This window comes from Dendrobates tinctorius, unplaced genomic scaffold (genome assembly GCF_039654945.1).
Source record: "Dendrobates tinctorius isolate UK_male_01 unplaced genomic scaffold, ASM3965494v1 ptg000265l, whole genome shotgun sequence".
NCBI lineage: Eukaryota > Metazoa > Chordata > Amphibia > Anura > Dendrobatidae > Dendrobates > Dendrobates tinctorius.
In genome coordinates, this window is record NW_027361932.1 from 8,200,670 (window position 1) to 8,214,083 (window position 13,414).

At 40.1% G+C, this 13,414-nt stretch overlaps 1 protein-coding gene across 12 annotated transcripts in view; it reads left to right on the plus strand.

Moving 5' to 3' along the window:
- Nucleotides 1-13,414, plus strand: part of ARVCF (ARVCF delta catenin family member) — a 281,584-nt gene that overhangs the window by 155,042 nt on the left and 113,128 nt on the right. For 11 of the 12 annotated variants that reach the window (XM_073559056.1, XM_073559058.1, XM_073559057.1 and 8 more), the window contains 2 exons: nucleotides 8,997-9,155; nucleotides 11,874-12,484. In XM_073559056.1, coding sequence (XP_073415157.1) covers nucleotides 8,997-9,155; nucleotides 11,874-12,484 — 770 coding nt within the window. The remainder of the gene's footprint in view (nucleotides 1-8,996; nucleotides 9,156-11,873; nucleotides 12,485-13,414) is intronic. The other variant, XM_073559059.1, reaches the window with a different exon arrangement.

Below are 13,414 nucleotides of genomic sequence, written 5' to 3' on the forward strand. Positions count from 1 at the left end.
TTCTAGAAAGGCTGGCGTGATGTCAGGAGAAGAAGCGTATAATTGGGTGTCATCAGCATAGAGATGGTACTGGAAACCAAATCTACTGAATTCCCTAAGTGCAGGGTTTTCCTAATTTACCGTATTCTTTGCAGCTTCTAGACACTCCTACCCCCCCATCCCACTAAACCATGAACAATTATGTGCAAACAGTATTTTACCCACCATAAAAAAGGCTTTTGCAAAAGGCTATGGCGCAGATTCATTGTTTTTCCAGTTTTCTGAAGTAATTTGCTTTGTATTAATGGCTTTTGGTATATGCACCTTTTGCACCATTTCCTAGTCGTCATTCTTTAAAGAGGGTGTATCATCCGAAAATGATCTATTGTTTAAAACTGGTTTTATGTTGCATTTAGTTTTAATAAATGTTTGTCCTTTTTTTCCATAATATTATCTTTATAAAAAGAAAAAAAGTAAAGCTGCAATTTTCACAATGGCCACCGAGGCTTTTTTTTAGACTTGTACTTATTATTCTTTCTGGAAGCGTTAACAGCAAGGCTATATTATTAGAGGCAGGAGTACAATGATGGGTAACAACTCCATACACTGCTGATGACAGAAGATCCACCGATTTATAATGGGTAATGTCACAGGTTCCTGTTCCTTCACAATGACCATTGCACCGGATCTGACTATTGTGGTTATGTGCATGTGTTTTTTCCTGGAACAATGGGAAGTTAGTCTAAAGAAGCCCCAGTGGACACTTAGAAATTGTGATGTTTCTTTTTTTATTTAATATACAGATTGTGACTTGTGAAATAAAATAAATGCCAAAAAAGTAAAAAAAAAAAACAAAAAACATTTAGCACAAACTGATTTTAGATCATTTTTTTGGATGACATTCCATTTTTTAAGGTTTTTTATTTATTTATTTTTTTAAATTAAATGTGTTAGACTCCTGAAATGCAGATTTTTGCCAACTTTGCGGGTTTTTTTTTTGGGGGGGGGGGGAGGCGGCGAATATCACCCCAGTCCCTGCCTGGAATACAGTTTCTGGAATTTTTGATAGTGCACTAATTTCAGGAGCTGAATGCGACATTTTTTGACAAATTTGTCGCAAAAAGCCCCAAATATCAAATTCAACAATTCTCACAAGACAAAAGAAAAGTGACTTAAAAAAATTTAAATAATTACTCTGGGTCTATGAAACGTTTTTTCTTATTTATTTTTTTTGTATTACAAACACAGCAGACATGCATTAAAAAGAGGACTGTGAAAACTGCTTGATGCATTTATCAGCTTCATTAATTGAGACTTTAGGCAGCTATACAGGTGTCTGCATCCTACACATGACTTGAATGGTAAATGCTTTCTGATTTCATGGTATTCTCCTATGTCAGATAGTGTTTTTTTTTTTGTTTTTTTTTGCCTGAGCTATGCATTACTTGTTAGTTCCTCGATATTCTGCTGATCCATGCACTTTCAAGTCAAGTTGTTAAAACTCTCTGCCCCATTGAATTGCAGTAATGTTGCTCTCCACCTGCATGTTGGGTTCAATAACAAAATCACATACAGTGGGGAAAAAAAGGATTTAGTCAGTCAGCAATAGTGCAAGTTCCACCACTTAAAAAGATGAGAGGCGTCTGTAATTTACATCATAGGTAGACCTCAACTATGGGAGACAAACTGAGGAAAAAAAAAACAGAAAATCACATTGTCTGTTTTTTTTTTTTTTCATTTTATTTGCATATTATGGTGGAAAATAAGTATTTGGTCAGAAACAAAATTTCATCTCAATACTTTGTGATATATCCTTTGTTGGCAATGACAGAGGTCAAACGTTTTCTGTAAGTCTTCACAAGGTTGCCACACACTGTTGTTGGTATGTTGGCCCATTCCTCCATGCAGATCTCCTCTAGAGCAGTGATGTTTTTGGCTTTTCGCTTGGCAACACGGACTTTCAACTCCCTCCAAAGGTTTTCTATAGGGTTGAGATCTGGAGACTGGCTAGGCCACTCCAGGACCTTGAAATGCTTCTTACGAAGCCACTCCTTCGTTGCCCTGGCGGTGTGCTTTGGATCATTGTCATGTTGAAAGACCCAGCCACGTTTCATCTTCAATGCCCTTGCTGATGGAAGGAGGTTTGCACTCAAAATCTCACGATACGTGGCCCCATTCATTCTTTCATGTACCCGGATCAGTCGTCCTGGCCCCTTTGCAGAGAAACAGCCCCAAAGCATGATGTTTCCACCACCATGCTTTACAGTAGGTATGGTGTTTGATGGATGCAACTCAGTATTCTTTTTCCTCCAAACACGACAAGTTGTGTTTCTACCAAACAGTTCCAGTTTGGTTTCATCAGACCATAGGACATTCTCCCAAAACTCCTCTGGATCATCCAAATGTTCTCTAGCAAACTTCAGACGGGCCCGGACATGTACAGGCTTAAGCAGTGGGACACGTCTGGCACTGCAGGATCTGAGTCCATGGTGGCGTAGTGTGTTACTTATGGTAGGCCTTGTTACATTGGTCCCAGCTCTCTGCAGTTCATTCACTAGGTCCCCCCGCGTGGTTCTGGGATTTTTGCTCACCGTTCTTGTGATCATTCTGACCCCACGGGGTGGGATTTTGCGTGGAGCACCAGATCGAGGGAGATTATCAGTGGTCTTGTATGTCTTCCATTTTCTAATTATTTCTCCCACAGTTGATTTCTTCACTCCAAGCTGGTTGGCTATTGCAGATTCAGTCTTCCCAGCCTGGTGCAGGGCTACAATTTTGTTTCTGGTGTCCTTTGACAGCTCTTTGGTCTTCACCATAGTGGAGTTTGGAGTCAGACTGTTTGAGGGTGTGCACAGGTGTCTTTTTATACTGATAACAAGTTTAAACAGGTGCCATTACTACAGGTAATGAGTGGAGGAAAGAGGAGACTCTTAAAGAAGAAGTTACAGGTCTGTGAGAGCCAGAAATCTTGATTGCTTGTTTCTGACCAAATACTTATTTTCCACCATAATATGCAAATAAAATGAAAAAAAAAACAGACAATGTGATTTTCTGGATTTTTTTTTCTCAGTTTGTCTCCCATAGTTGAGGTCTACCTATGATGTAAATTACAGACGCCTCTCATCTTTTTAAGTGGTGGAACTTGCACTATTGCTGACTGACTAAATACTTTTTTTCCCCACTGTATATCAGAATCTCTTCTCTGCCAATGCAAGGAGCGTTTACTCTCCTGCTGTGGTTAGCAATTTGGGGTGGAAATGTATTGGCTCTAATAAGTAACAGCAGCCTGGTCTGAAACCATAAATCATCCCTGCCATGTCTGAGCAAATGACTGTTGAATATGGAGTGCTATGAATTTTAAATGCATGAATGTTACAGTCAGGAAGGCACTCATTACACTTAAATGTGAAAAGATTCCTTCATACCAACCGTGGCAATAAATGCTAATCCGCTGGTCTTCTGTAGAAGCAATCTTTACTGTTAAATCTCCTTATTCCGTGCCGCCCGTGTGATATTCTGTAGTATATGAAAGGTCAATAAGCTCTCACTATGAATTATGCTGCTGAAGACCTGTCACTTGGCATGTCATATTACTAGTGTGCAGCCAGATATATGGTAATATGATACATTTCATAAAATTAACAGGCTCCTATAATTATACACAGGCCTATTTAATGTCCCTTGGAAAAATGGATTTGTGAATTAATACCAGTATTAGAATAGTTTAAACCGTTTCTCCATCTTATAAGAGTAATTATTATTTTTTTTTTTGTGTGTGTGGCATGGCTTTCTGCTGCATCACATTGCAAAATGCTAAAGTGGCCAGGTAATGACAATAGAACTCTTTGGCTGCTATAAAGAAACGGGTGAAACATGTAGTGTTTTGTACGAAGCTTAAGTGCACCCTCTATAAAAACAAAAAATATTCCCAGGGATATTTAAGGGTAGTGTTTTCAATCGCTCAGAAACATTGATTTAAACTACAAGTTATAATATTTCAGAAGAATAACACCCTTGTGTTTATTATATTGAGTGCATACTGTGTCTGTGCCCATTTTTTTTCTCTCTCTTGAGGTATACTTAAAATGAACCTGTCTTTAGGATTTTGCTCAGTAAACTACACTGTCAGATCAGTAACGTTAGGGTATTTCTCCATGGTCAGTATTGCCAGCGCTTTGGACGCAGCTCCGTCCAAAACGCAGCCAGCTTTTGTATGCGCAGTGATTCAGCATGTGTTCATTGAACCATGCAGAATCACTGTATACCTATACATAGCCTGTGACATTTATTTTGCGGAGACTGAGCGTCTCCAGAGGTCTCCCTGCATGCATAGTGGAGACGGGATTTCATAAAGTCCCCTCCACTATGCTGTAACATCTGGCCGCTGCGGCTGTATGCAGTGTTTACTGACCGTGGAAACATACCCTTATTCTAAGTGCACACGGTGCAGATTCTTGTGCGGATCCACAGTGTTTCTGGCCCTGCGGGTCCGCAGCAGATTTAGGTGCGTTGTACAGTACCATTGTTTACAATGGTAAACTGAAAAACGCTGTGCACATGCTGCTGATTTTTCCGCGGGTTACAATCTGCAGCATGTCAATTCTTTGTGCGGATTCCGCTGCGGTTTCACACCTTATCCATTATGAGGTGTGAAACCGCAGGGCAAAACCGCAGGCTAATCCGCAGATAAACGCGGATGTACCTGCGGATTTTTCAACAAAATCCGCACAACCTAAAAACTACGTGTGCACATACCCTTATGCTAATTTTATAATGATACCTTGGCTGATGAAATCTGTCTTGTGGTTGTTGTTTAATCTTTATTTGTAGTTTTCAGTTAATGAAATTCTCGTGCTCTGGGGCAGCCTGTGGGGGGGTCTTTTTGTGGTCCTCTGTTTAGATATTCATCCTTATTGGCTTATGAGGCTGTGTGCACACGCTGCGGATTAGGTGCGGATTCATCCGCACGGATTTTGTACAATCCGCAGGTGAAACCGCAGGTCAAAAGACCTGCGGTTTTACCTGCGGATTGCTCTGCGGTTTTGCCCTGCGGTTTATCATCTCCTCAATGGAGGAGATGGCATACCGCAGCGGAATCCGCAGAAAGAATTGACATGTCAATTCTTTCTGCGGATTGAAAACCGCAGATAATCCGCGCGGAAAATTCCGCACCGTCTGCACTGCGGTTTTTGATTCCCATAGGGAATCATGGTACTGTACACCGCAGCGGCCAAAACCGCTGCGGAACCGCAGCAAAATCTGCAGCGTGTGCACACAGCCTGACACGTCAATGATCCCTCAGTGACCTGCCCCATATTTTACATACTGCGTATACTATAATTAATGAGTTTAGAAGAAAAAAATTGACTTTGATCAAAATGGCACCTACGCAGTAGCATATATATCATTATGCCTATATTATTGCCAGATAAAAAATTATAATTAACCTCGTCAAAATGGCAGGGGCACATGCTCAGTAGCATCTATAGTGTTCTGATAGATGCTGCTGTTCAAGCACTACCGCTGACGCCGTTTTACTGCAACCAATTTTTTTTTTTTCTCTAGCAAAATGACGCTGGGGGACTTTGTATGAGCAGGACAGGATCAGGAGCAGATTCAGACAGAATTAACTGGATCAGGAGTGTGGGCAGGAACAGGTACAGACAGGGTGGACAAGATCGGAATCGGGGAAACCAGGTACAGGGACCTTACTACTTAGATGGACATGTATAACAATAATGGACTAGATTAGCTGAGGCATTTCCTTATAGGGGAAGATTCCTTAAATACCTGATGCCTCCCAGCCATTGGCTGGGGACATTTTCAGAAGTGTGTGCTGCCCCTTTAAGAAACAGTGAGCGCGCACCCTAAGCACACTCCCAGGAGACCAGCGTGCCATGTGCATTCCTGGAAGGAAACGGATGATACGGGATCAGAGCAATGTGGGTGGGTAAGCGCAAACACGCAGGCGGAACTGCTGAGAGGAGAAGGGGACTCATGCAAGCGTGCCGGCGCTGTCCTAACAGACCGCAAGAGCCTCCACAAATAAGTAACAAATACAGTGTTTGTGCATGTAGTAAATTGTATATGTATATAAAATTTATTACAAGGGGTTACCATGGTGGACAGATACCTAGACATCCACACTACATATGTATGGTGTGTAGCTCAAGAGTATATGCACCCAATAGTGACCATAAATAGTGTATATCTTTAGCCTTAAGCCTCATTCACATGTCCGTTATTCAACATGGATGTGAAAAAAATTATATTGCTGTCATCAATGTTTTGGATCATTGTGTCATCAGTTTTTGGTCTGTGTGTCCGTATTTACCGTGTGTGTCATTAGTGTTTTTCACGGATAAATAAATTAGAAAGCTTCTCCTATCCTTTGCAATGTTAAAAATGGACAGCACACGGACTGTACACTGATGCCATCCATGTGATTTACATGTTTTACACAGACCTATAGACTTTTATTGGTACTTTTTCATCCGTGATAAGAGAAAATCTGACATGTCTGAGTTTTGCACGGTTCATGAAAGAACACGGACATGTGAATAGAATAACAGACTATAATGGGTACATGATCTATTCTTGAAAAACACTGATGAAGCAAATATGAGTAACACACACATCTGAATAAGACCTAAGGGTGCATTTAGTCTGACAGATCTTGTCCCTTTAATAAGTGCTTATTGACTATAGACAAGCAGATTGATGCTCGTATACTGGCCTGTTTATATGGGCTGAAAAAAACTGATTGGTATAGAGCTCATACTATGTTAAACTCTGGTAAGCGAGCCACATCTGGCTCACAGTGTGAGTATAATTCACCCAGCAGGTTTCCCCTGCCCAACATTGCACTTTAACCTGGCATTACCTTTTCAACTATATCTGCATCCTAGATGCCGATAGAATTGAAAGCAATGATGGAGGAGCGTCAGCTGATGATCTCTCCCATTGTTGTTCCCCCTCTGTGTCTGATTCTCAGCGCAGGAGGCGTGATAACGTCATTTCATTGTTCCCGTTCTTCCAAGTTGTGCAGAGGATCTGAAGACACCAGGAGACCGGAGAATTGAGGGAACGGGCAGAGGTATTTCATTTATTTATTTTTTTTATGTAGGGCCTATTATACTGTACGGAGCATTATATGGAGCCAAAATACTTTATGGATCACTGTGGGACCAATACACTGTATGGAGCTCTACCTGAGTCCATTATACTATATCGATCAAAACGTGTGGTCATTATGCTATATGGGGTACTATATGGGACCCATTATACTTTACGGAGCACTGTGAGGCCATTATACTGCATTGAGCACTATGTGGGGCACATTATACTGCATGGAGCACTATGTGGGGCCATTTTATTGTATGAAGCACTTTTTGTGACCATTATACTGTGTGGAAAACTGTGTGGGGATTACAGTTGGAGAATCATTCTGTGATGGAATCACCAGTCTTTGGGGGGGGGATTGAGGGAAGCTGGTACAGTAGGGTCTACATACCATGAGTGTGAAGGGTACTGTGGATGAATGAATTGTAGGGGTATCAAACTGTGTTTGGGGCCACTTTTGTTTGCACCATACTTTATATGTATAATTCAAGGTTTTTTTAATCCTTTATTACATATTTAAATTAGGCCATTGGGCCATATGCTTTTTATTGCTCTTTCATAGCATAATATAATATTCCAATACTTTATTCTAAGATTAATGTATTAAAATGTACTATGTTCTTTGGACAACCCCTTTACGTGTGTTTACATATGAAAAAGTTCATGGTTATATAAGGAAAAATTCTCAGATGTACGGTAGACTTTTTTTTTTTTTTTAATAAATATCAAGGTTGGCCCGCGACTTTGTCTAAGCTTTTAATTTTGGCCCTATGTGTATTTGAGTTTGACATCCCTGGTATAGAGCGATTGTTGATATGATCATTCAGTCCACATATATATATATATATATATATATATATATATATATATATATATATTTATATATTGTAGTGTAGTGACCACTGTGTCCACTATGGGGCGCTGTATGGATGTCCCAGGAGAGTGGATGAATGGCAAGATACTGAATGACCGTTATGTATCTCAAGGTGGGTGGCCTTGAGATGGAGATTTATGTGTGTGTGAAGGACCTGTGGTGAGATCATAGTCATGTGACACCCGGTGGGCGTGGCTATGGACCATATAATGTGGCCAGGGTAGGTCACATGGGAGTGAATGCTTGGACCCGGTTGGTCCAGTCTGGAAGGTCCTGCTGAGAAGAGGCTTCCTGCCTGACAGCACGTGTGGACGCTGTGAGCAATGGCGATGTGTGCCTGAGAGTTCCCTGGAGGGAATGAACGTGTGCGGGATGCTGAAGCCGCATGAGGAGCCCTGACGTGGGTGAGATAATTGTGAGGCTAAGAGAGCCTGCGTACTGGACATTGATAACCAGAGTGAAGCACTATAATGGACGCTATGCAGATGTTATGAAGTTATGTTGCTTCTATGGGTTTATGCTGCTAAATAAACCGCATGGACTGGTTTGGTTTATGGAAAACCCAGTGCCGGATGTGTTTTGTTCGCTGCCTAGAGAGTGATCCCCTACATAGATGACAGTGCTACCTCACATTATATATAATATTTATGTATAATGTTTTTGCCAGCATAAACTGTTTTACATGGGCTAATAATCGTTAAAAAGCGTTCATGAAAACCCTTGTTCTAAGAATTTCCTACCTAGCCTAAATGCACCATTTTTAATTGGTGTTAAAGGGAACTGTTCTTCATCATAGTAATTGAAACTTGTGTATATGTAACACTTTTTTTTTTTTTTATAATCTTGTATGCAAGAGCGTAAAACTCTAGGGCAGTATAGAATATGCCCATCTAATCAGAACAAATTTACTGCTTCCAAAGTGAGCTGATTTGGAAAAAATATTTTATTTTACATTTATTGTCTCCTTTCATTAGTCACAAGAAAATGTAGCATATGTAATTTTAAAATGTCCTGCCAACAGGAGCAGAGTCCCAATAACCAGACATCAATCGCCATGATGCAAGAACCTCCAGAGATGCTGGAAGAGACTGTTACTGTAGAAGAAGATCCTGGAACACCCACCTCTCATGTGTCAATTGTTACATCCGAGGATGGAACCACAAGAAGGACAGAAACAAAGGTATGTCTTCATCTGTGTGTTACCATTTTCAGATGCAGGGCTGCAGTTCAGATACCCAGTCAAACGTACATTAGTCTTAATATATCACAAACCTATATAATACTACTACACTCCACATACAGATCCCTATATAACACACGTAGTCCATACACAATACATTATGTGGTACATTAAACACACTTGCATACACATTTTTATACATATTATACATACTCACTCTGCTGTAACTTTCTGCTGAGGATGCAGGGTGAAAGCAGGACTTCCTAGGATCCTCTACATCTGTCGAGCCCCCCCCCCCCATATCTTATTGTCTTTTCTATCCCCAATCTCGCTACACCCCTGATTTATACATGTGTTTTCTTGTATTGTTTTATGACGTGTCTCCATCTTTCGCCCAAACGTTTTAGTTAATAGTTTACTTTGAGTGAAAAATAATTATTCATTGGAGTGCATGCACTCTGCAGAATTCCCTGCTCTTGTGTGTGGAAACGAAGCTCCTCTCTCCAGTCTCTTACAGTGCAGTCTTCAACCTAGTAATTTTAAATCTGCAGATAGAGCAAGAAAAAGCCCCTTATACATTCCAAACACAAAGGGGAGTTTAGCCTTTCCTTGTATCCTCATGCGGTATTTGTGCTGGGAATCAAACATTTTGCAGGATAATCCAGTGTGGGTCACCTTCAAGATGTTTTAGATGGTATAAAAGCACATCTAATAAGACCGGAGAATACAAGCCTCTACAAAAAATCCCCTGGAATCTGTTATGTCTTTGTTAAAAGCACAATACTCTTGCCTGTTCTTTTAGCTACAAGAATTATTACCACCAAATTAAAATGTATGTTGGATCAAAGCGTGTTTCACAAAAGCCATAGTGTAAACCTCATTTATCTTGGCCAAACAAGTCTTGAGGCTATACAAGTGCATGGCATTGCTTTCCTACTTTTCAGATATACCATAGGTCACAAAGCAGTGCACATGTAGCCAATAAGGTCATCTATACCTCACTTATCTGCCAAAATAATTCTCTTATTTATGGTGTATAGCTGGTTCCTCTTTTCCTTCATTTGTCTGTTTGTGTGCTTTACATACCATTTTTAATAAATGTATTATTTATACAGCCTCATAATGAGGTAGTCTTTCTTTGCTTATTTATTTTGTTACAGGTTATTATTTCTTCCACTCTAAGAGGGGGGTCTGAATCTTCTAACACACCAAGCTAACATAGTGAGGGCAGGCCAAGTTTTCATTTCAAGAGAGTCAGCGTTATACAGTCTATTATAAATAGCCAGAGGATTCATACTAAATGGAACCTATCATTTAGTTTTATGCTGCCTGAACTATGGGCAATATGAATCGTTGCCTGGCTGCACAATTGCTGCCAGGTATGTTCTACTGTGAACCAATGTAGTTTGAATAAATCTATTTTGAAAAGCCTGCCGAGGACTAAAGCATGGGACTGGATTAGTCTGTGTTCCCCCTACTGGCTTCTCCCGACCGTACTGAAGTTCATAGGTCTCACATTGAATACACACATGGGACAGACTTGTCAGTCAATTGGAGCGGTGCAGGGTTTTTGTACCCGGAACCTCATCGGACTAATTGTGCCACTTGATGGGGCAGTTTCGACCTGAAAAATTCAACTTCTGGTACTAGCAGTAATTTCCCTAGACTAAAGTTACTTTGTAAAGTTCTGACTGGTAGTTTGGCATATATGTTCTGCAAAAATATTTAACCTACATTAGCAAGGTGTGACACTACATTAGGTTTTCTGATGAGGTTGATGCCAATTCACTGGAAGATGTTTTATGAAAAAATGGCTGAAACTTTTGTCTCAAAAGCTTGAAGTTCACGTCACGTCTGTTTTCCTGTTCATAATTCTGCTGGGGGCTTCCTTCTGCGTTTCCAACAAACTGGATTCAGACATGTCCCCAACGAAACCATGGACTGCAATGAGGCAAACTGAGGACAAGATATTTAAGTCAATGAACAGTTTTGCAGGGATTCAGATGCCAGATGGTGTCATCAAAGACGTGATATGAACTTCACCTTCTGCTATTGCATTATAAGTTTGCTAATTGACAGTGAAAGAGAGAGAGACTGTCTAGCTAAGCTGGATTTAGCGATAACTAGATTATTTCAAAAACTTTCAGATGCTATTTAAAAAAAAAAAAAGAAAAACAATGTTAATATGAAAGTTGGTCAGAATTAGTTAACCTTTTTTTATTGAGCATTGCTTCAGAGTGATCAAAATTTAAGTGCCAATATGTACAATATATCTTGAGGAGAAGCTGTAAAGTTTGAGATCTGGTGATTATCAGCTGACCATCATGGTTCTTCATGGCAGCTGAAAGCACCAACAATCTCCTGACCGCATTAGGAAATAGGTCTATTACATGTTGGCCAGCAGTCTTTACATGTTGGCCAGCAGTCTGTTTTACAGCCACTCTTCAATTTTGCTGGTAGTGAGGATGGGAGAGTTTCAATCTGTTGCCTCCATATTTCCCTATTCTTTCTAACCTTCTCTGTAATTACTGTGGTAGGATTTCTTATGTGTTTTTCTTCTGTTACCTAATCCCCCCCTTTCTTTTCCCCATGGTTGCACTTGATGGATATATATATCTTCTTTTCACCTTTACTAATTATGTAAGTATTTACTGAGATAATGTGCAATGTCAGCTGATTTTGCTTTACTTTTTAGCTTAATATATGTTTCTTCTGCAGGTTACAAAGATGGTAAAAACAGTCACCACAAGAACTGTGCGGCAAGTGCCACTTGGCCCAGATGGGATGCCTGTTCTTGATGCTTCTTCTCCAATCAGTGGTTATACAGATTCTATTGACAGAAGATACATGAAAAATGGGGAGAGATTCATAGCCCCTCAGGCAACTTCAACTTTGACTAGATCCTACAACAACAGTTACAATGATTCTTATGGTGATCCTCATGATACCCCATATCGACCCTTCATGGCACATGAAGGTTATGGAGACATGCCAGACAACTATGGAAGCCTTTCGCGCGGAATAAATTACCGCCCTCGATATGCTTACACTCCAGGAAATAGCTATCGCCCTGAAGATGGCAGTTATACTCTCCCAACTCGTAGGGAGAACTATGTTCCCATTGCACAGCCTCAAGTGCCAATTGGAAGTAGTGTGGACTTAAACCGGTCCCAGCCAGAGCGTTTCCAGCCCGAGCCGTATGGTCTAGAGGATGATAATCGTAGTCTTGGAGCAGATGATGAAGGTTATGAATTGGATCCAGATTATTCAACAATGAATAGAAGAGTTCTTCCTGGAATGCCCCTTACAGGCAGACCCCACAAAGCAAGGTAATTGAACCCACAACAAATGATATATTCAATTTTGTTTTAAATGAGTAGCCCCTGGGTATGCAAGGCCATTCTATGTTGAATAACATCATGTCATGTATAGACAAGATATAACTTCCTGCTTTAGAACCCACTTGTCCTGTCTTTTGACTGAATGTAAACCATCAGAACCTTCAAGCTACCATATAAAATTCTAACTAATTATAAATTGCTCTGTATGCAGGACAGGTAGACGCTTGGTATTTATTATAATGTTTTGTGTCAGTGATTTGTAAATTAAAAGAATTGTTAATTTTATTTATATCCTGCTTTTTCAGTCTTTCCCTTAGTGAGCTATTCAGTTGTGCAGATGTTGAGGCTATTTTATTACTATAGTCATCTTTCCATAGGTTGTCACTTTGATTAGAGATCAGGATTTGCAATATGTTCACACAACAGGATTTTTGGTATGAGTGCTGTCCGTGTAATAATCTCGCAGCACTCTGACCAGTTTTATTCAATTGGTCTGTTCAGATGTTTTTTTTTTTTTATGTAAACCGAATGTCTGCTTGAAAAAAAATAAATTGAAGTATGCACTAGTTAGTCTTTGCTTTAGCTGCTCTGCTGACAGCAATTCAGAGGTCATTTTTCAGGAAGGTGAGAAGGTGAGCTGCAGTAATCGCCTACTGTGAATGGAGAATCCTGCATTATCTTTGTACAGGGGTTCCAGTCATTGTATTCCTGTCTGTGAAAACTGTGATTAAGCTTGGCTGTTCCTCTCCCAGTATTAAGCCTCTTACTCAGCTGTTTGTTTATCGCTGTGTATCAACCCTAGTATGAAAATGATGATCATTATCACTTGTTTCCATATCCTTATTCATACACTTGACTATAATCCTAAAAAATCCCTGATTTAGTGCAAGTGTACCTTGAAGAATTGGTGCTATTTTA